At 47.5% G+C, this 22,953-nt stretch overlaps 1 protein-coding gene and 1 long non-coding RNA gene across 2 annotated transcripts; one reads left to right on the forward strand and one right to left on the reverse strand.

Moving 5' to 3' along the window:
- Positions 1-861: 861 nt before the first annotated feature.
- Positions 862-18,525, reverse strand: Tpm4 (tropomyosin 4). Its single transcript, XM_021169413.3, has 8 exons — positions 18,305-18,525; positions 14,822-14,955; positions 9,949-10,066; positions 8,691-8,761; positions 6,986-7,061; positions 6,398-6,460; positions 6,250-6,319; positions 862-2,255 (listed from the first exon to the last, which is right to left on the reverse strand). The coding sequence occupies exons 1-8, from the start codon at positions 18,434-18,436 to the stop codon at positions 2,173-2,175; spliced, it is 747 nt and encodes a 248-aa protein (XP_021025072.1). The 5' UTR covers positions 18,437-18,525; the 3' UTR covers positions 862-2,172.
- A 2,747-nt stretch (positions 18,526-21,272) lies between these two features.
- LOC147002384 (uncharacterized) lies at positions 21,273-22,953 on the forward strand. The gene is made up of 3 exons (XR_015048631.1): positions 21,273-21,682; positions 21,801-21,931; positions 22,471-22,953. It is a non-coding gene; the product is annotated as an uncharacterized LOC147002384 (long non-coding RNA).

Genomic DNA, 22,953 nt, shown 5'->3' on the forward strand with positions numbered 1-22,953 from the left:
TTGATCAAGTTAAGTTTGTTTTTATCATGTGGATCCAGCCTCACTTTCACTCTTCTATTTTCTGCTTGGCTTGTGTGTGCAATGCAGGAAAAGCCTGATCCCAACAGGCCTTAGGTTTCTCCTAACTAGGACAGCATAAACCTTTCTCCTACCATCTCAGTAGTTCTCAACCTTCCTAATGCTGTGACCCTTTAATACAGTTCCCCATTTTGTGACCCCCCAACCATAAAATTTTCATTGCTACTGCATAGCTAGTTTTGCTGTTATGAATTGTAATGTAAATATCTGATAGGCAACCCCTGTGAAAAGGGGTTTAACCCCAAAGGGGTCACCGCCCACTGAGAACCACTGCACCATCTATTAAAATCCTTCCCATTTGGCTCAGTCTAGTTTAGGAAGGATTAGTGATCACAAAGGGCCAGACATTCTGAGTAACAGAGGCCATGTGCTCCCAACCTGAAGTATGGAGATAACTGTCTTTGTATCATGGAGTCACAGTGTAAGGCAAAAAGAAGCTACTTGTTGAGCTATTGGCACAGTCACCTTAACACTCTGCTAACATCTGTTGAACTAAAGTTGTTTAATCAATAGCTAGGTGTTGATGGAGGAGGGACTTGGGGGCCATCCTTCAGAACTAGTTTGATGATAGATTCAGAAAAGGTGGAGTAGTCACTGCTTTCAGTGTGTGACCTGCCAGTGGAATCCTGCCAGGCTCTAGTGAATGTTCTACACTGAGAGACTGGTGTTGATGGAGGTAGGATGCATAGGAATGGGAAAGAGATAAGAATGTGTATGTGGAATAACTAGAATGCATTATATATACCTACAAAACTGTCAACTAAAAGAATAAATCCATACACATTATTTATGCAAAAATTTATTTGACCAAAATGTAGAAAAAGTGATACTATTATGTATGATACAATAGCAAGAACCTAAAGAACAGAGTAGATTTTATCAATTGCACAGTTTGCTCAAAGTTCATCTCCCTGGTAGTGTGATGCTTAATAAATAGGAGTGAGGGGCAGGGGTTCAGATAAGCTAGAAAGAAGCAGGGTGACTTTCAGTCAGGACTGTAAACTTGAGTTGGCCCCGTACTGCTGGGGAATGTGGAATGTTTCAGTGTGAGATGTTAACTGAGAAAGGAAAACTACAAAGCCAAAAAATGTGCAGCCTACAGAGCACTCCACATCCAGTTCAATCAGGAGGTCTTGGTCTTTTATTAGTGTCATTCCCGAAGGAATTCAAGTCTTGGCAAAGTCAAGCTTCCATTTGTTGTTCCCTGATCAATGGAGATGAAGTTAAGCCAATTTCTTTTTCTATCACTACTTTGCTGCTGGAGAGACCTTTTGTTGCCCAACACTTGGTATTAGAACGATGCTCAATGTATTGAAGGCTACTTAGCCTTTTTATTATTTGAGACAGAGTTTCACTGTGTAGCCCTGGCTGAAAAGGGTTGGACTCTGCCATATTCCCTGCTGGGCATATCATTAGACCACAGCAGAAAAGTCCTGGAATAAGACGCTTGGTCCTCAGAGAACAATTCTGGAGTGAGGAAAGATGTAACATGGAACAGCATTAAAGCTCAGTCAGAAGGCACATGGGCAACAATGATCACCCCAGCATTCTCGCTTGGAATGCTTACGACAATCTGTTCTGCACGGGAGAGAGTGGAGCAGACTCATCTGCTTGTGCTTTATAACCTCCCATAGGAGGAGACTGTTAATTTTTGCTCTGGGTGGAAAATTTCTACATATTTTCTTGTGACAACCCCTAGCCTCACAAAACTTCCCCAACAGCAACCAGCTACAATTGGATACTTGAGCCTGTGCTTCAAAGTGTGGGGCTGACTAATTCCCAAGAACCAAATGCCCTCAGCCTTAAGCAACTATACTCAGTGTGAAATTCCCTGCCTATTTTAGGAATAAATGCAATTTAAGAATAAGAATAATCAGAGAAGCTGGTGCCATTTGAATGGAAAAGGAAAGAATTAAACTTAACTGGTGCTCAAAGCTTGTCTAACACAAAATATTTGGTCATGAATTCATTATCTGCTTGGCATTTCCTGCAAGGTGGAGACCTGGTAATAAGCGGAACTTCTTACAAAAGAGGAAGACAGGGCACACTCTCTGGAGTGGAGTTGGTGTTAAAACAGGACTCTTCTGGTGTAGTTTATATACAGTTAAGTTCGTTTAGTGTCTGGTCCAGTGTCTGATGTAAGCCCACATTCTCTTCTTTGGCCTGGGCAAGTTTTTCTGGTAAAGATTAAGAAAGGAAAAATTAATTAATAAGCATCATTGTTAAGGGAAGGGAAAAGGGGCACTTCAAGCTGTGACAATGAAAGCCACAGCTAAGAATCACACAGAATACCATAGAGTAATAGGGATCAAAGAGCAAACAAGATAGGATATTAGGCTGGGAGTGCTGGTGCATTATTTTAATCCTAGCACTGAGGACAGAGGTGACCAGCCTGGTCTACCCAGTAAGTTCCTGGACTACCCAGTAAGTTCCTGGACTACCCAGCAAGTTCTAGGTTAGCCAGACCTGTGATCTCACCAGATCATGTCTCAGAGGCAGAGGCAGGCGGATTTCTGAGTTCGAGACAAGCCTGGTCTACAGAGTGAGTTCCAGGACAGCCAGGGCTACAGAGAAACCCTGTCTCAAAAAACAAACAAACAAACAAACAAAGAAAAGGCACTTGCTACCTGGCTTGATAATCATTTTTATCCCTGGGACTCACATAGTGGGAAGAGAACAGACTCCTACAACCTATTTTCTGACCTCCACACATGAGCCATGGCACATGTGCACCTCCTCAACAAACATAAACTACAAATAAAAATTTAACATCTTGGGCTGGTGAGATGGCTCAGTGGGTAAGAGCACCCGACTACTCTTCCGAAGGTCCAGAGTTCAAATCCCAGCAACCACATGGTGGCTCACAACCATCCGTAACGAGATCTGATTCCCTCTTCTGGAGTGTCTGAAGACAGCTACAGTGTACTTACATATAATAAATAAATAAATCTTTAAAAAAAAAAAAAAAAAAGACTGTTTTAAAAAATTTAACATCTTGGGCTGGAGAGATGGCTCAGCGGGTAGGAGCATTGACTGCTCTTCCAAAGGTCATGAGTTCAAATCCAACAGCCACATGGTGGCTCACAACCATCTTTAATAAGATCTGATGCCCTCTTCTAGTGTGTCTGAAGACAGCTACAGTGTACTTAGATATAATAATAAATCTTTTTAAAAATTTAACATTTCAAATGGTGCATAAAATGTACTTTACAAAAACTTTTCTGGACTGGAGACATGGCTCAATGGTTAAGAGCACTTACTGATCTTCCAGAGGTCCTGAGTTTAAATCCCAGCACCCATATGGTGGCTCACAACCATCTGTAATGAGATCTGATGGCCTCTTCTGGTGCATCTGAAGACAGCTACAGTGTACTTACAGTGTACTTAAAAACAACTTTTCTGCCTTGGTGAAACTTGGTTTATTGTCCTGTTTTCCTTTTCCAGATAAATCCAGCAATCTGTGAGCCAGAGCACTTGGACTGAAGCCCTAAAGTGTATCATTAGAGTGAGCCATTCAAGCTTTCTAGGTCTTAAGTCTGCCTATCTGTGAGGTAGGGAGAATACCACCAGTGTGTGTGAGATTGATAGATGCCTCATGAGAACTGAGACATGCTTCACAATTCAGATGCTGTACACATAAAAGACTTTGCTACTAGATACAGATGACTTAGTACATCTGTTAGGACAATGTAAAACTATGTAACCCATTTTTCCTTTGGAGTACTTGTGGGTGGCTATTGTAATTCCAGGTATACAGGATGCCCCTGGCAATGGAGTAAATAACTCCAGGTAAATAACAGAGACTGCAACCTAAGACTACAGGAAAACTATTCAGTAATTCTGCTGATTAAGTAAAATTTTAAAAAAGGAAATAGGTCAGTTTGTAAGATGGCCCATCAGGTCAAGGTTCCTGCTGCCAAGCCTGAAGACCTGAGTTCCATCCCCAGGACCCATGTGGTAGAAGGAGAAATTTGATCCCTTCGAGTTGTCCTAACCCCCACATCTGTGCACTGTGGCACATGTGTGCTCTGCACCACCAAATAAGTAAAATACAGTAATTTTAAAAAGCCATTGAGAGCTCTGCATGGCCAAGCATGAGGGAAGACTGGTTTGTGTGAGTGACAGCTGATAAAAGACAAGGCCAGGAGTCATTAAAATTCTGGGAGAAAGCAAAAAGCTTCATAAACTATGATAAGATCAACCTGGAAATTTTCAGGAAAACAAAACAAACAAAACACTTTAGACTGCAGAAGACAGCTGTCTCTCTATAGCCACAGAAGCCTTCATGTAACAAACTACTGTGACCTGGCTGTGTGAAGACTTGTTAACGATGCTTTTGTGAGCCAGCTGCTCCATGTTCTTAGGCAATGCTCCTGGTAACCCAGACTGTACTTTTGTTTTACAGAAAGCCTAAGTGGCACACTCAGTGTTGTACAGTTCCAGTAGTGGAGGTAAGATGCAACCCAGGTCTTCTACCACCAATCCTGGCCTCTCTAGCATGTTTTGTTAATTAAAATGAAAGAGCCTCACCCCAAAGTATTCCCTGTCCTTGAGACTCAACACAGCTCAGACACAATAGGAGAGGGTTGAACACTTGAAGGGCTCTAGTAGAATGATTAGAGAGGCAGGAAGGGATGGTGGTTATTTCAAAGGGTGGAGGCTATTCGTGTCTGGAAATTTCTGAGGGAAATACTGAGCAAACAACAAAAGCACCCCCCCCCCCATCAAGGCCAGTGATCTGTCCCAGGGCATATGCAAAACAAGGTGTATAGGGCAGGGTTTACAAAATGCCCACCCCCTCATTCCCAGCACTTTTCCATAGCAATGTCCTCTGTAGATCAGGCTGTTCTTGAACTCAGATCCACCTGCCCCTGCCTCCCAAGTGTTGGGATTAAAGGCATGTACAACCACTGCCCAGCTAACAAAATGGGTTAGGGTAAATGTCACATAAGAATGCAAGCAACCACTGGAATTCATAGCCTAGACCCCAATCAAGAGGGCCTCCTTTTATTTGCTGACTCAAATTCAGACACTCTCCATTAAGAAACGATGACTGCGCTGCCATCCTGGTTAGCTAGTGCTATGTTTGAGGAATCATGCCAGGTAGGCTTTTGTTTCCTTATTTTCAGAAAAGGGCCATGTGGACCTCATTTTTCTTTTGGTAAAGAGGGTTTAATCTGTGAGAGACAGCCAACTGCCCACTTTCATCCTGGTCATGGCCAAAGGCACCCGACTCCAGCTCAAAGATGAGGTGGCAAGAACAGAAGATGAAGATGGCCTGTTGTCATTTCAGTCAGAGGTAGACACATGGGGAAAAGGCTAAAGTTTACACCATAAGGTGGGTTCCCTGGAGCTCCTAGGCACCAGAGCCAGTTCACCTGGAGATGGCTAGGAGCCAAGGTGTCACCCACAGCCCTCAGAGAGAGGTCTTGTCACTGAGGGATGGTTCACATCCTTGCTGATAGCTATTTACCTGAGCTTTTGGGCACTCTTGTCTAGAGGGTGGTGTCCCCAGGAAGGGGGTTGAAGAAATAGGATGGAGGGTTGAGATAGAATATAGACAAACAGTGTGAACAAAGACAAAGTTGAGCCCCGCGTCAAACAAACAGGTCTGGGCTTCTGAACAGGAGTAGCCTAGATGAGCCCTTGAAGGCGTGGTAGCACACACCTTTAATCCCAGAACTTGGAAGGCAGAGGCAAGACTAGCCTGTTTTACACTCTAAGACCCTATCTCAAGATAACCCCCACTACAATCACCCTTGGGCCAAAGATAACTTCTGATGGCTTAATCACCCTGCTATAGGAGCATTTTCCCTTATATGGATAAAGATTTCGTGAAGAATGAGTCTCCCTTCCTGGAGGATCCCAACCCCAAGTGTCTGGAATTTCCGTGCTCTATCTATCATGGAGAATAACATAGTCACTTCAAGAAATGCTGAGTTGTGTTCCCTGGGGAACTGAGGCCCTGCAGCCTCCTTTTTCCTCTTTGCTCACACTAAGATAAACCTTGCCTCTGGGAGAAAGGACAGCAAGAACTGGAGGCATTTAAAATATGCAAAGCATCTCTGTGAATTTTGAAGACTTCACTCTGGAAAAAAAGCCCAGCTCTGTCCCTCCACAGACCTACTCACTCAACTTTGATATGTCACTTAGGGAAGTGGAGATTCCTACCTTCCAGGTCATCGATTGTCTTCTCCAGTTTAGAAACTGTCCTTTCTGCAAACTCAGCTCGGGTCTCAGCCTAGGGAAGAAAAGAGTCACTACCCTGCTTCAGATTAGCCCCTCAAGATGTAGGGCAAAGCTGGGTGTGGTCACTCACCTCCTTCAGCTTGTCAGACAGAAGCTTGATTTCTTCTTCATATTTATCCTCCTTTTCAGAATACTATGGGAGAAAAACCAACAAACCCCAAAGGTGGTCCTTAAAAGAGGGAAAGAGGCTGGAGAGATGCCTCAGAGGTTAAGGGCTCTTGTTGCTTTTACAGAGGGCTGGGGTTCAGGACCCAGTACCCACATGGAGGCTCACAACCATTTTGTAAGTTCAGTGCCAGGGGATTTGACACCCTGCCCTACAGTGCAGGCATACATGCTGGCAAAGCACTTACACATATGAAATAAATACTTAAGGGAAGGAAGAAGGAGCTGGGGAGATGATTCAGCGAGTGAAGCATTTGCCTGGCAAGGACCCCAGCATCCACATAAAGGTTGGATGGGTGTGGCTCCCTCTGTAGAGATGAGATTCCTGGAACAAGCTGGCTAACTAGACTAGCCAAATAGATGAGCTTCAGGTGAGAGACTCATCCTCAATATGGCTCCCATTAGCAAAGGCCTGCACAACAATACCCTAGCACATGCCAGGTTACCTGGATTGAGAACAGAACAAAACGTAGCAAGTTTCCCTCCATCCCACCTTTTCAGAAGCAGCCTCCAGTGATTTCAGATTGTTAGTTACATTCTTGAGCTCCTCTTCCAGGTCACCACACTTCCTGCACCAAAACAAGATTTGCTGTAATGTAGGCAATTCCCTTCCAGCAAGTCCACTGTCCATCCCCCAACTCCACCACTGCTGGAAACTTATCATACCCTCTCCTGCTGAGCACAGGCAGAGGCAGGACAGGAGGGCATCTGGAGGGTTTGTAAAGCAACCTGGGAATCTGCCAGGGATGAGGCAATAGGGACTTGTGAAATCTGTGACTGGCTTAGTTTTCTTAGGAAGGTGTGCAAATAAGACAAGGGTGGGAGATGGGAGATGGCCTTCAGAGTTCACAGGACACTCCAGGAAGCAAGCCTAGAATACATCTGGGAAACCAGGGTGCTCCCAGCCCTACAGGACTCTCTGTGGAGCTGAATCCTTGGTCCAAGGCCAAGAGGGAAAGGTTTTGTTTGTTGGGACTGTGACATTCTAGTTGAGCTGTTTCCATGGGAAGGTACCAATAGCAACATCAGAAGCCATGCCCTGAAACACTTGTGGGGTATCTGCCCCCCTATAAACAGGGTTCTGTGAAAACCAAATGGCCTGGCTCAATGTGCAAAGTAGGGGTAGGAAGGAAGATCCCAAGTTTCAGGGCAGTCTGGCCATACAGCAAAACTCCCAAAAATTTCAAAACAGCCAACAAGGAACAGTGAGAAAATGGGAGGGGGTGGAAGAACATGGGCAGCTTGCGAATGGGCAGCAGAGCTGTGAAATGCCATTTTCTGCATGGGGCAGGGCTATTGCACCATGGACTGACTCACAGCAGCAGTGACTGCCTACACAAGACTTGCAGGGGGTGGGGCCTGTCAACATTCCATCATAGAAGAGAGATGGGCTCATGAGGTCCACCCTCCCCAGGTAGCTATCAGCAGTTAATGGCCTCTGGGGGAGGAGGAGATACATTTCTCAGTGGTGTAACTACTCAGCAAGTTGCCTTACTCGGGTAAATAACCCCTCTTCATGCTCTTGCTAATAATATATACACCAAATAACTGCAGTGGATAGCAAGAAGAAATCAAAGTTGGTATATACTGAGAAAAAGGGGGACGGTGAGAGGAGGAAAAAAGAGGGTATGTTGTAATTAAAGTATAATGTGTGTTTATAAATAAATAAAATTGTGAAAAACAAAAATTAAACTCAGTGTGGTAGTGCATGCTTATTATTCTAGGAATCAGAGACAGGAGGATTAGGCATTCCAGGCTACAAGAGACCCTGTCTCAAAACAAAACAAACCACTTAATGAGCAAAACAAAGAAATAAAACCAAACAACAAAGAAAGGAAGGAAGGAAAGGGAAGGGAAGGAAGTAGAGAGAGAGAGAGAGAGAAAGACAGAGAAGGAAGGAAGGAAGAAAGTAAAGCCCAGGAAGAAGGAAACTTGGGGCCTCTATGCTGTCCTCGACTCTCAACTCAATTGCCCAGCATCTTGGTGGGAAAAGGATGCAACAAAGCTTCCCTTGTCAGGAAGAACCATCAGCAGCTGTCAGCCAATGAAGCAAAAGGTGAGATGAGCCTGGGACTCTGAATGCCCAAGCTCTTGAGTAGAGGCCAGCCCCAGCCACAAGCAGTTCCCAGCCAGCACAGCCCATTATCCCTCCTCTGCCTGGAGCCAGATGAGCAGTTCAGGCCCGTTCTGCCACTTACAGTTCAGATACCTCCGCCCGCTCCTCTGCTCTCTTCAGCTCACCCTCCAGGATGACCAACTTACGAGCAACCTACAAAGACAGAAGACCCAACTGAGACCCATCTCCATGGATACTCTGGATCCTGCAAGAGATGGAACATCTTAGGTCCCATAGCCAGGGGAGGAAACGGTAGAGCTGAGTCACTTAGCCAGGAAGGGAAGAAGTACAAGAGCCCGCTGTAGTGATGTCATCTGTCTTCCTTATGTTTAGGAGGCCCAGTTTCAAAACCAAATCAAAACTAGTCATGGTGACCTATAATTCCAGCATTTGAGAGGCAGGAGAATTGGGAATTAAAGATTACCCCAGGTTGCCGGGCGTGGTGGCGAACACCTTTAATCCCAGCACTTGGGAGGCAGAGGCAGGGGAATTTCTGAGTTCGAGGCCAGCTGGGTCTCCAGAGTGAGTTCCAGGCCAGCCAGGACTATACAGAGAAACCCTGTCTCGAAAAACCAAACCAAACAAACAACAAAAAAAGATTACCCCAGGCATATAAAAAAAGAGTTGGAAGCCAGCCTGAGATACCTTAGACCCTTTCTTTAAAAACAAAATTCAGCCAGCTTGTTCATGTCTGTAATCCTAGCACTTTGGAGAGGGAGGCAAGAGTCAGGAGTTGAAGGCCATCCTTGTATTGTTTTCTATATAGGGAGGAGAACAGCCTGGAATACAGGAAAACCTTTCTCAGAAAAAATAAAAACAAAACAAATATATATTGGAAAACCAAAAACAAGACAGCCAGCCATAGTGATTCATACTTATCATCCTAGCATTTGGAAAGCTGAGGCAGTGGACAGTCAAGAGTTCATGGCTAGCCTGGGCCACAGGAATTCCAGGTCAGCCTGAGTTAGTGGGAAATTCTATATCCATGAAGAATTTAGAAAGAAAGAAAGAAAAGAAAGAAAGAAAGAAAGAAAGAAAGAGTAAAAGAAAAGAAAGAGAAAAGGGCAGCAGAGTCAGAGTCATGACCCTCAGTTTATTCCAACTGGTCCATATCCAGCTTAAGGGACAAGCAGAGTGGACAAGTGGGACAACTGATCAGTTGGTCTCCAGCAGCTCAGACAAGTGGCCACCATACTTTTGTTTGAAGACAGTTTCCCAGTCAAGTGGCTGTGTCTGGAAACCCACAGAGGTAATCGTCTTAAATGTGGGCTTCCGATGGGTTCCTATCGGCAGCACCATTTCCTCCCACTTCCTGCAGCCATCCCATAGGCCTAACTCACCTCCTCGTACTTGCGGTCGGCCTCGTCAGTGATGTGCTTGGCTTCTTTGAGCTGCATCTCCAGGATCTCCATCTTTTCCTCATCTTTCATGGCTCGGTTCTCTATTACCTTCATGCCTCTGCAAGTTGGATAGGGTGGGGTATCACAGCAAGGTCCTCAAATGCATCCACCCAGCACCCAGGCAAGGATAAAGACCTATTGTCAACTTCTATATTCATTTCATTGAGCCATCTGGATGCGAGAACTGAACGCACATCTTCTTCAAGAAAACAAGTGTTAACTTTGGAACCTTCCTCTCCAGTCTATGGTATCTTTGAGACAGGTCTCTTACTGAACCTAGAACTTGTTGTTCCCCACAGACTGGCTGGTCATGGAGCCCCAGGACCCTCTGACCTCTGCAGTACTGGGATTGCAGGCCCCCTGCCATACATAGCTTTTATATGAGGGGGGAGTACTAACTCAGGTTCTTAGACTGAAGAACTTAACCCGAAGAGCAATCTCCCCAGCCTCATACAGCCCAGGCTGGTCTCAAACTCACTATGCAGTCAAGGATAGCTTTGAATTCCTGATCCTCCTGCCTCTTCCCCCTCAGTGCTATGGTGATGGGCTTATGTGGTATTGAGAATTGAACCCCACTTTGTGGATGCCAGGCAAGCATTCTTATCAACTGAGCTTTAATCCTACCCACCCTCACAACCCCTTTTTTAGGTCTTAGGAGACAGATTTTGCTACTTAGCCCAGGCTACTATACCTCCTTCAGCATTCAGGAGCACTAGAATGACAGGCGTGCATCATCATGATGACTGGTGGACCTCCACACACTAGCAAATAACCCAGCTTTCACAAGCATACCATATTGTGGGTCTACTATCCCCAGTTTACAAATAAACTGAGGCAGAGAAAAGCTAAGGTTATAGAGCTGCTAAGTGGCAGAGTTGGGCTAGCCCCTGAGAGTGCACCCCTGTTTTGTATTCCTCACAGTAAGACAAGCCTGAGGACCAGCAGTCACTGTGGAATGTGCATCCACACCTACAGGAATGCTGAGGAGCAGGTGTAGGAGCTGAGGCGGAGCAGAGGGTTTTTGAGAGCTTAGTTGAGGTCTGGAGAGAACTGGAGGAGTATGGCAGGCGAATGCTCTGTCTCAGCACTGGGGAGACTGAGACAGGCCTTTGAGAGCAGGCAAGCCAGGGCTATATAACAGAATCTTGTCTCAATAGTAACAACAAGAAAGAAGACAATAAAGTCAGAGCTGCTCTGTGTGTGAACACACCTTTAGTCCCAGCTCTCAAGGGTTATAAAATGAGACTTTGTATTAAAATATAAAAGCAAAGAAAAAAATATCACTCCAAACCAATCAGCCAGCCAAAAAAACCACACAGGAGTGAAAGAACACAGGGGCAGGATGGGCGGGATGTTTATGCTGGGTGGAAAGGGAATTCCTGGAAGCTTCCAGGGCCAGGACTGAATGGAAACAAAATGGACAAACTGGAATACAAAAGCTACTGGAAAGTCAGGTATAGCCTGAGCAGCACAAAGTGCTCCAAAATGATGTAGGCTTTTATCTCTTGGTTTTATTACTGGGGTGAAAGGCATGCACTACTATGCCTGGCTTTCAAAACAAACCTTTATGTTACCCAGTGCTGTGTGAGTCTGAAGTGAGACCCACAACCTGAACATGCGAGCACAGTCCCAGTACAGATGGAGAATTCCTTATGTCGCAGGCCACTGTTCAAAGGAGGGCACACTAGAAACACATGGACTGTCCCTCAGGCCCCATGTTCAAGGGATATGGGATGCATATGAATTACCTGTTTAGGCTCTGAAACCACCTTTAAGATAGCTCATTATTGATACGCAAATATCCCCAAATCTAGAAACACCCAAACTCCTAAATACTTTCAGTCCCAAGCATTTCAGAGAAAGATACGGATATGTAAGTTTACTCAGGTCAGAAAGAAGGATGTCCTCAGGCAGTCAGAACAACTCAGCTGCCTCAGAGCAAAGCCTGCTTTTGCAGAGTTATATGGATTGGAACAAACAAGGTAATGGGCACCAGAGAAATGGCTGTGGGTCAAGTGATCACCCGCACAGTATCCCCAAGACAAAGATAGAAGCTAGGCACAAGGCTTGATGACACATGTTATTAAAAGTGTGGAAGAGGATAAAACACCTGCTTTATTATTATTTTACATTTATTTATTTGTGCATGAGTGCATGCGCCCCAGCACACTGTGTGGAGGGTGGGACATACCTGCAGGGGCTGTTTCTCTCCTTCTCCAGTATGGGTCCCAGGCACTAACTGAACTCAGGTTGTCACACTTAGCAATAGGGGCCTTTACACACTGAGCAATTTCACTGGTCATTGTTTTATTTTTTAGGATTTTTATTATTTCTAAGTGTGTGTGTGTGTGTGTATGTAGGTGCCCACAGAGGGGTCAGAAATATTCTTATTCTCTGGAGCTGAAGTTATAGGCTGCTGTGAGCTACCCAACATGAGTACTGTGTGTGTTTAAGTGTACACATGCCATGGCACAGATGTGAGGTCAGAAGACAACTTGCAGGAGTTGGTTCTCTCTTTCTAACATGTGGAACTCAGGGTTTGAACTCAGGTCAGGAGACTTGGTAGCAAGCGCCTTTACCTTCTGGACTACCTCCACAGCCCAGCTAAATTGCTTCTAGTGTACAGTATAGAGTCAGGGTCCTATATTTGCTATATGATCTCTCTCTCTCTCTCTCTCTCTCTCTCTCTCTCTCTCTCTCTCTCACACACACACACACACACACACACACACACACACACACACACACACACACACGTACTATGCAGGTACTTGCTGTTGAGCCACATCCCAGCCTCTAGTTGCTGTCTAGTGCCTGGTTTATAGTCACAGCAGCACAGTGTGAAACCAGTTGTGATGATTTGTATATGCTTGGCCCAGGGAGAAGCACTATTTGGAGGTGTGGCCTTGTTGGAGTAGGTGTGTCACTGTGAGCATGGACTTTAAGACCCTACTCCTAGCTGTCTAGAATCGAGTCTTCCACTACCAGTCTTCAGATGAAGATGTAGAACTCTCAGCTCCTCCTGCACCATGCCTGCCTGGATGCTGCCATGTTCCTGCCATGATGATAATGGACTGAACCTCTGAACCAGTAAACCAGTCACAATTAAATCTTGTCCTTATAAGAGTTGCCTTGGTTATAGTGTCTGTTCACAGCAGTAAAACCCTAACTGAGACAGAAACTGGTACCAGGGACTGGGGTATTGCTGTGATAGGCCTGGGTATGCTTTTGTTTGGAAGAATGTGGATTTGGGGGACTTTGGATCTGGAAAGTGGTGGAATGCTTTACCTGGGGCTTAATAGGATGTCCTAGTAGGAATATGGAAGACTCTGCTGCTTAGAGTGACTTGAATTACATGGTCCTGGCCCACGGGGTTTCAGCGGAGAATTGCAATATGTGGCCTAGAGACTGTTTTTGTGATAGTTTGGTGAAGAATGTTGCTACTTTTTGCCCTTGTCTGAAATGTCTGCCAGAGGCTAAGTTGAAGAGACTCAGATTAATTGCATTGACAAAGGAAGTCTCAGAAATGCCCATCATAGACTTTGTTCTCTGGTTAAGTCTTATGAAGGACATTTTAAACAAGTGTAGCAAGTTAAGAAAAGGAAAAATATAAAATATATGGTCCCTCAGCTCTCCAAGCCAAGACATGCTAGAACCATTCCTTCCTGGGGACAGTTGGATAGAGCTCCCTGTGGAAGCCCAAATGCTGCCCAGATATCACCAGAGTAGCAGGGTCAGCTGTAAACACAGTGATGGTTGGTTATGTACTGTCTCTAAAATATAGCTGGCATCATCCAAAAGCTTAAAGCTTGCCACAGCAATGGGAACTACCATCGAGGCACATGGCAGAGATCACCCTGTTTCTGTCTCCCTAGTCCTTGGATAAATGTCTACACTGCCACGCTGCCCAGTCTATCTTTACTTCTCTTTTCTTCACATCATCTAGAAACTCAATTGTTTCTAGAATGGGCAAGAGAGGCAACTGGGGCTTCCACAGAAAGTAATAACACACTCTGAGGCCCTAGCCCCATTCCTGCACATTTTTGCTTTTCTCTGTTTCCTGGAAAGTGTCCTCTTAAGCTACCATAAAGAAAACCAAGCAGGGCACATGGTGAAGCATCTGTCATCCCAGCACGACATAGGTAGACTCTGCCTCAAACAAAATAAAACAGAAAAGGGAATTGGATTAAAAACAAACAGGTCGGGGCAGGAGAGATGGCTCAGTGGTTAAGAGCACTGACTGCTTTTCCAGAGGTCCTGAGTTCAGTTCCCAGCAACCACATGGTGGCTCGTAGCCATCCATAATGAGATCTGGCGCACTCTTCTGGGGTGTCTGAAGACAGCTACAGTGTACTTACATACAATAAATAATCAATCTTTTTTTTAAAAAAAATTAACAACAACAAAACCAGATCTTCAAATCCCTTCAGCTCCAAGGTCATTAGTACCATCACAAAATTTTTTCCATCCATACATGTCTATGTGCATTTGTGTATGTGCATATGGAGACCAGAGAAGGATGTCAGGTGTCCAGCTCTGTCACTTTCTGTCTCATTCCCTTGAGACAGGATCTCTCACTGAACCTGGAGGTAGGCTGACAGTCAGCAAACCCCAAGTCCTCTTGTGAAACCACACTGGCTTTTCAAGTGGTAGGATTTAAGCACTTAAATATTGAGCCATCAGCGCTCACACACATCTTTTTAAAGTCAGGAAAGGCTTCATGTAGCCCAGGCTGGCCTCAGCACTGAACTTACAGGTATGCACCACCACACCTGGCTCCACCCCTGTCTTCCACAGGTCAGAAGCATCCTACCTCTCACTCTCATCAGCAGCCTTCTCTGCCTCTTCCAGATTCTGCAGGGCTGTGGTCAGCTGCTCCTGAGCCCGGTCCAGTTCCTCCTCCAGCAGTTGGATGCGGCGGTTGAGAGCGGCTGCATCTCCTTCAGCCTGGAAAGTCAGATATACACCTTATATCTGGGTGATTAAGAAGAGTCAAGCTGCCGGGCGTGGTGGCGCACGCCTTTAATCCCAGCACTCGGGAGGCAGAGGCAGGCAGATTTCTGAGTTCGAGGCCAGCCTGGTCTACAAAGTGAGTGCCAGGACAGCCAGAGCTACACAGAGAAACCCTGTCTCGAAAAACAAACAAAAAAAAAAAAAAAAAAGAAGAGTCAAGCTGGCAAGCAGTGTCTCCCCACGCCCCATCCCCTCAGTGACCCTGCTATCCAGCCACAACCCACCCAGGGACCCAGGCTCAAGGGAATTCATACTCATTTGAGTTTAAATTTGACTTTAAAAATGATGGATCTGTGACACAGGGCCTTGTGCATTAGCCAGACTGGTCTCCAACTCCTGGACTCAGGCATCCTCTTGCCTCAGACTCCCTGGCAAGGCACAGTGCCCAGCCCTCTGGAGAACACACACCTCAACAACTGAGCAAACTTGTCAGCCCTGATATTGTTTTGTCTTCAAGTCTCCCACCTTACAGGTGGGAACAAGGAGGTCCCACCAGTGCAGTGGTATTGTATAGTGACTTAGGGCTCTGTCACCAAGGGGTGACTTCCCTCTGTCATCTAGGGATGGCCTCCCTCAAGGAGGAGCATGGAAAGTTAGTCACGTGAGACTCAATTAGCAGCTCCAGGAGACTGAAGCCAAAGGACAAAGAGTTTTAGGCTAGCCTGAACTATTATATAGCAAGATCTCTGTTAAAATACCAGAAAAAGGGGGAGCTGGCTTAGTGGGTAAAATCACTTGCTGCCCAGCATAAGGACCTGAGTTTAGATTCTCAGCACACACATTTTAAAACAGTGTGTGGGTTCATGAGGCTCATGAGGAGATGCAGAGGAAGCATGCTACCAGCTTCCTTTCAGGGATAACCACTGCATGGGGACAGCTATAAAACTCAGTGTGAGTCTGGGCCCTCTCTACCTCAGTTTACACAGCAGGGAAAGTATAAAGAACAGGCCAGGTTGCCTGTCAATATACAGAGGATCCCCCTTGCCTCCCCCCCGCCTCCCCAGTTTGTGATCTGTGACCACCCTCCCCCAACATCAATATGTGCCTGTGTGTCTCAGGTCTCTCCTCCCACAATGTGGGTCCTGGGGACTGAACTCAGATCATCAGCCTTAAGTGGCAAACACCTCTACCCAGATGAACCATCTCTGGGGCCCATGGTGCCTCTTTTTTATATCTTGAACTTCAGTACCTATCATATGCAACAATTGGGGGCAGGATTGGTTCCTGCCCACTTCAGTTTTTAGTATATTTAGCAAAAGTTATGTAAGCAGGACCACTATCTAATTTGTTAACTTTTGCCATTTGCTAAAAAGAACCTTGTGCCCATCTGCAGTCGGTGGAGCTTTTAGTTGTTGTTTTTTTCTTTTCTTTTCTTTCTTTCTTTTTTTTTTTTTTTTTTTTTGAGTTATGGTTTCACGAAGTCCAAGTTGGCCTCTAACTACATAGTCTGGCCCTAATTTCTGACTGCCCTGCCTTAATCTCTCAAGTGCAGGCTCTACTTCATCCAGTTCACCCAGTCCTGCAGAAGGGACCCAGGACTTTTGTGCATACTAAGCAAGTATCCCACGATTCAATGACAACCCCAGCCACTAAGTAGCCTGGGCTGCAGGGGGCTCAAGGCCACACCCAACATAGTAATCACTTTCACAGTCACATTGAGTTTCCACATTCATGAGTTGTCTCAAAGAAAAGGAAAAGAACTTAGACTGAAGAGGCACACTTTGATCTTGGCATATTTTCAACTGTTTAAAACAGAAAGAGCTCTAGTTCACATTCATGCATTCACACACACACACACACACACACACACACACACACACACACACCCTAAGTCATCTTGAGCTCCGCCCCTTCCTGCAATCAAAGCCTTCCACCGGCTACAAAGGGTTTCCCTTATAAGGTAAAAGAGGCTTGCTAGATACTTGTGGCCAAGCAACAGGAAGACGTCGGTTAATCACACAAAAATCTAAATGAAACCAGCTGTTGGGACACAAGCCCAGAAATCAGCTACACACACCCCAACCCCATTTCTAGTCTGGGTGTTTCTGGCCCGGAATCAACTTGAGATGTCTTTCTACAACCAAAAGAAGCATGCTTTCCCACATGAACTTTTAAAGCAGCTCAGAGTTTTTCAAAAGGCATCCCCCGCACCCCACCCTTGGGCCGCCAAATTCCTGGCTTGGCTAGAGTCTCGAGGCCATTTTGGAGATGTCTAGGGTGGGACGAGCGTGTGAGAAGCCGTAACAGCTACTGTGCAAAGCTTCCGCCCGGTTCTGAGGCTTTCTCCAGCCGGAGCGATCCTTGAGGGATTCAAGGCTTCTACCCAGGCCAGGCTGTCGCCCAGGCAGTCTTGGGAGGAGTCCAGGCGGTACATGCACTGCCAACTCCACCTGGCCTTTCAGTTTCTAGGGTCCCCGCCCTGAGTTCCCACACTACGGCTTCAGGAGACCTGGGCAATCACACAACACCTCTTCCCTTGTCTGTGAGTCTCCTTCGCTAGCAAACACCGCCCTACTACTCCGGCTAGGGGCTCTCCTTGCCCCGGAAACGTCTGGAATGCCTCTCCCCAGGCTTTTCTTTCTACCCACCTGTAGCAGACTTTTGGGAGACACGAGTCGAACGCTTTGTGGGTGCCAGAGCTGGGCTTAGTACCCAGACCCATCTCTGGCCCCGGGCTTGACCCAGGGATGAAGAGGAGGCGCGGAGGCCTTTCCTCTTTCCGAACTATTCATGCACCCTGGTCCCTGAACTCTCGGGAAGGCGCATACAGTGGGCGCTCCGGCGTCGGACAGGCCCCCTAGTGGATATTCCCTGGGGCTATGGGGACACAGGGTGATGGTGGTGGTGGAGGTGGTGGGTGTCCTGCAGGCCAGCGTCCAAATTCTCCTGTCCCCATCCCGCCCTCAGCGGACGTGTCGCGGCCGCACCCTAGGGACGTGCAAGGAAAGTTCGGGCGCGAAGAAGCAAAAGCGCGCACCGCCCCCGCCCCCACCTTGGTCCAGCCGCAGACAATGGGAGCGCGGTATTTGCCCCACTACTCCGGAGAGCCCCGCGCAGGACTGTCCCCCGCAACCTCCCAGTTCCTGCCCCGCCAGCGTACGGGGCTCCAGGATCCAAGGGTATGGATGATCAAGGCGGAGGGCAGACGGAGGAAGGGGGAGCTAGAAGCATGCGGAGCTGGGAAGAAAAGAGGGCGCCAGGGAGCACTACGGGCCCGGAAGCGCGCGGGACGAAAAGTGGGATAGGGCGGGGGTCGCGGACGGCGCAGGTCCTGGTCTCTCACTTTCTCGCGCCGCTCGCGCTCGCCATCCAGTTCGCGCTGCAGGCCCTGCGCGCGATCCTCTGCGTCGTCTGCCTGCTGCTGCAGGGCCTGGATCTTGCGCTTCACTGCCTCCAGTGAGTTGAGGCCGGCCATAGCTCACTCGTTCTGCTGGGCTCCGGCGACAGCTGGGCGGCCGCGCCCGGGCCCGCCAGCCTTGGCCACGCCGGGGCCGCCCCCGCCTCTCCCCGCCCCCCGGCCCTGCTGTCAGGCCCATGAGGTCACCCGGACCGGCCGCGACGTCAGCACCGGGCGGGGGGTGGGTTGGAGGGGGTGGCTGACGTCGGTGCCGCTAGCCGCCTTTGCCCTGTGGGCTCCTCGTCCTCCTTCACTGCCCGCCCCACCTGGCCCAGCGGCGGCTCACTTACCTGGGAGCCTTTATTCTCTGTCTGCTTTAGAGTCTTCTTTAAGTCTGTCAGGTCCTCGGAGTGCCTGTCCAGTTCGTCCTCCACGCATTTCAATTTCTTCTGAAAGTTTTTATGAGCTGATGAGATGGCTCCACGGGTAAAGGTGCTTGCCACCAAGCCTGATGCCCAGAGTCCATTAATCTCACACATGCGCCCACATTAATGTAGAAAGTAAAAGGTTTATATAAAGAAGATCTCATTCAGAGGACACAAGTTTGTGAAAGTAAAACGTGTGTCTAGACAAGGTCTGGTACAGAGGACTCAGGTTTGATTCCCAGCTCCTGTTCCAGGGGAGCCAACATTCTCTGCTTCCATGACCCCTTAGCATTGGCATGCATGCAGGCAAAACACCCACTCACATAAAATATAAAATACTCCCTCCACATACACAGAGCGGTAAGTGTGCATTACTGAATACAGAGGGATTTTACTCTTGACCCAAGGACTGGCCATTCTTGGACTCATCAGAGTCCCCACTCTCTTGAGGAAGTCAGAGCTTTAGTTTGAAACACTACAAATTGGATTTTGCATTCTCACTTTCTGAATGCAGCTCTCAGGTGATCTCTGTTTAAGCAAAGTGGAGCCTATAGAAACCCAGTTTTGTAGGCAGAAACTTTCTGACCAGTGTGCAAGCCCTTTCCCCTGCTGAGAAACTTCCTTGGTTCCCCATTTCTCTGGGTAATGAAACTGAGGAAGGTGCCACCAAAGCACCTTCAAGAGCCCAGATCCTGCTCCCACTCCAATCTGGCTCCCACACCTGGCTTTCAGGTCTGGCCTGGAAGAGACTCACTCTCAGGAACCAATTCCCCTCTAAGATCAAATTTTTATTCCTCTAACTTTTGCACATTTGTTATGCATCTGTTTTTTGTTTGTTTGTTTGTTTGTTTGTTTTTGAGACAGGGTTTCTCTGTGTAGCCCTGGCTGTCCTGGAACTCACTCTGTAGACCAGGCTGGCCTCGAACTCAGAAATCCGCCTGCCTCTGCCTCCCAAGTGCTGGGATTAAAGGCGCGTGCCACTACCGCCCGGCATGCATCTGTTTTAATTAATGTGTCCTTTAACCTTCCCCAGAATCTAGTGCTGTTTGTTCTGAGAGTCTGTCCCCCACAATTCCTGTTTTAGGCATCCCATCAGTCTCTCTGAGAACCACTCAGCCATGTGACACCTCCTAGCTGCTAGGGTCACTCTTGTGTCAACTCCACAGGATCTCTGTATCTCCTGCTATCCCTGATGCTATATGTGGTCTAGAGCAGGACTCCCCTCCACCCCCCAGTACTCCCCTGTGGGGCCAAGCTTCCTGTCCTTCCTCAGCAGGAAACACTGAGGGTTGTTGCCTTTCTGTAGATTAACACCCGCCCACCCACCACTTCCCCCAACCCCCCAGTTCTTAAAATAAATTTGATAGGGACTCCATGCTCACACCAATACTCAGATCTCTGTGGACAGTAAGTATTAAGAAGATAACCAGCTATATATGTGTGTATGCACACTTGTGAGTGTGTGTGTGGGGCGGGTGTGTGTGTGTGTGTGTGTGAACATGCAAGTGTCCACTTCTGCTCCCCCTCTTTTTCTTGACACTGCTTCTCACTGTATGGATCAGGATGGCTCTAAATTCACAGAGATCTGCTGCCTTTGCCTCTTGACCCTGGATTAAAGTTGTTTTCTTTCCTCTCACAGGGAGAGCTTGTCAGAGGTGCCACCTGGGAAGTCCTGAGGCTCTGGGCTGATGGGAAGCAGGCACAAGGCAGACACTCTTTAGTGGATAGGAGTTAGAGCCTACCCTCTAGATGGTAGAACCAGACTTAGACGAGCCAGCAGACAGCTGTTCCAGCTGGCTTATCTGACATCTCCAAGGCCACTCTGGACCTTGTCCCAGTCTGCCACTATGATGGATGTGACTGGGCCCATCACGTCATTCCTAGCACTTCAGGCTAAAGGGAGGGCCTTGACCTCTAGACAGAGAGCCTGGAGTCTTGCTCTCAGCCCCAGATATGTGCCCCCACCCCCGTCACTTTTCTGGCCTTAGTTTCCCCATCTACATAATGAATACCTTGATCTGGTGAACTTTGAACACTTTAGGGTAGGTAGCTGTCTTTGACTAAGAGAGTCATTCAGTTCCCTTAAAGACACCTCAAAGACCAAGACTGGCCTTCACCCATTTGTCTTCCTTCTGGACCTGTGGAGTGGAGTATTTATAGGGCACCTACTGTATGCCAAGCATGGGAACTCTCTCAGTGTGAATCAGATTTGACTCCACTGGACATGAATCATAGGCTATAAAGGGCGTTTGAGGGGTTTTGAATTTTTTTTAAGTGTGTGTGTGTCTACACTCATGCTCAAGTGCCTGCAGAGATATTGGGTTCCCTGGCCCTGGAGTTACAGGCAGTTGTAAGTTGCCTAACCCAGGCGATATGTTAAGAGCAGAAGGTGCTATATTAACCACTGCTCCATCTCTCTAGTCCTGTTGTGTTGTGAGGGTCTCATGTAGCCTAGGGATTCTTCCTGTGCAGCCAGGGATGAGCTTGAATTCCTGAACTTTCTGCCTCTGCCTCCAGAGGGCTGGGATGACCACCATGTGTCCCCTTACCTGTCTGGGCACCTAAGTGAGTTCCTAAAGTTTGGGAGACAGCATTTGTACAAGAACAGTTGGGAACTTACAGAGATGCAGACTCACAGAAGTCCCATGTTACAGAGTGGCAAACAGTCCCTGAAAGCAGAACGGACTCTAGGACCACATAGGACTTGGATGTCAATGGTGGTTTGATGAGAGGCTCTGCTATCCATTGTGAGGGTGCTCACTCAGTCTCCTCCCTCTAGCACCCCAAGGCTGGGGACGTCCCTCTTCCCTCCAGCCTGGGCTCACTGACTGACAGAGCTGTGTTTACAGCTGAAGTCACCACAGGCCCCAGCTGCAGAACATACAGGAAGTGATCTTTGGTATGTGGATAGTGTATGTGTGTACATGTGCATATGTGTGAGTGTGCTTGCCTGTGTGTAAGGCAGAGGTTAATGGTGGGCATCTTCTTTTCATGATTTCCATTCTGTTTTTTTGAAGTAGGGTTTCTGACTGGAACTGGAGTGCATTAGTTTGGTGAGACTGGCTGGGCAGGGAGCTGCCTGTTCCTGATTCCCCCAGACATGCCCTGCTGTGCTGGACTTCTACAGTGTCTGCGAATCTAGACTCAGGTTCTTATGGTTGTGTGGCGAACACTTTACCCACTCTGCCATTTTTACACACTCCAAAGCTTCCGGTGGCAGGAGGTGGGAAGATAAAGGAAACAGCACCAACAGGCCTAAGTCACTTCCTGTCCAGATCCCATGCCCAAAGCCTTCCCTGTCCAGCCACTGTGCTTTGGGCCTCAGTTTCTCTCTCACAGTAAAGTGGTTACAGAATACACAGTTCAATGAAGTGGAGGAAGGATATGGGGTCAAAGGGCAGCAGTAACAGATGTTGCTGCCCTGGGCTGCAAGTGGGGCAGGAAACAGCCAGGCCAGTTTTCCATCCCGCTTCCTCACTGGACAGGCACAGTCAGGAACCGGATCTGGCTGGAGGTCCCTGGGGGCCATGGGGACAGTGGTTGGTTCAGATGGGTCCTGACTGGCTCCCTCTGTCTTCCTGCAGTCTAGGGAAGGGAAGTCCATATTGTTATCTGTAGCCAACCTGCAGCCTCCATCACCAGCAGGAATGGCTGACCTTCAGTACCACGCCCTGCCTTCTTTTCCAGGCCCCTGGGACCTGGTATCCCATATCTGGCCATCACAGAGCATCCTAAGATTTCACTGAGGCTTTAGAGATGGTGGTCTCTAGCCAGGCACACTGGTGAACTTCTGTCATCCCAGCACCTGGGAGGTTCAGACAGGAGGATAACTTGTGGGCCAGCCTGTGCTACATATCTGGATCCTAAGTCGAAAGCAACAGCATTGCCACAGCTCAGTGAATGAAAGTGCTCACCACCAAGCTTGAGAACCCAGGACTCCAGAGATGGAAGGAAAGAAGCAATCCCTAAAATTGTCCTCCAGTCTTCATGTGTGCATCCCACTCCCCGCAAACACAATGCAGACAAATAAAACGAGAGACACCTGGATTTCCACCCAAGTTACTCCTAGCAGTTTCCTTGAGAAAAAAAGACTTGGAAAATATAGAAACAAAACCAAAACCAAAAATAACTTTAAAAAGTCCTGGGCTGGGGGGACTGGCTCACTGGATA

The sequence above is a fragment of the Mus caroli genome, unplaced genomic scaffold (genome assembly GCF_978045245.1).
Source record: "Mus caroli unplaced genomic scaffold, Mus_caroli_1 scaffold_10, whole genome shotgun sequence".
Taxonomy (NCBI): domain Eukaryota; kingdom Metazoa; phylum Chordata; class Mammalia; order Rodentia; family Muridae; genus Mus; species Mus caroli.

What these genes read in the sequence shown, in the direction of transcription:
- Tpm4 (XM_021169413.3), bottom strand. Translation starts at nt 18,436, where the DNA reads ATGGCCGGCCTCAACTCACTGGAGGCAGTGAAGCGCAAGATCCAGGCC. An exon ending in CGGGCGGAGGTATCTGAACT is followed by an intron (nt 7,062 to 8,690) that starts GTAAGTGGCAGA and finishes GTTTTGGTGCAG; the next exon opens with GAAGTGTGGTGACCTGGAAG. An exon ending in TGTCTGACAAGCTGAAGGAG is followed by an intron (nt 6,320 to 6,397) that starts GTGAGTGACCAC and finishes TTTCTTCCCTAG; the next exon opens with GCTGAGACCCGAGCTGAGTT.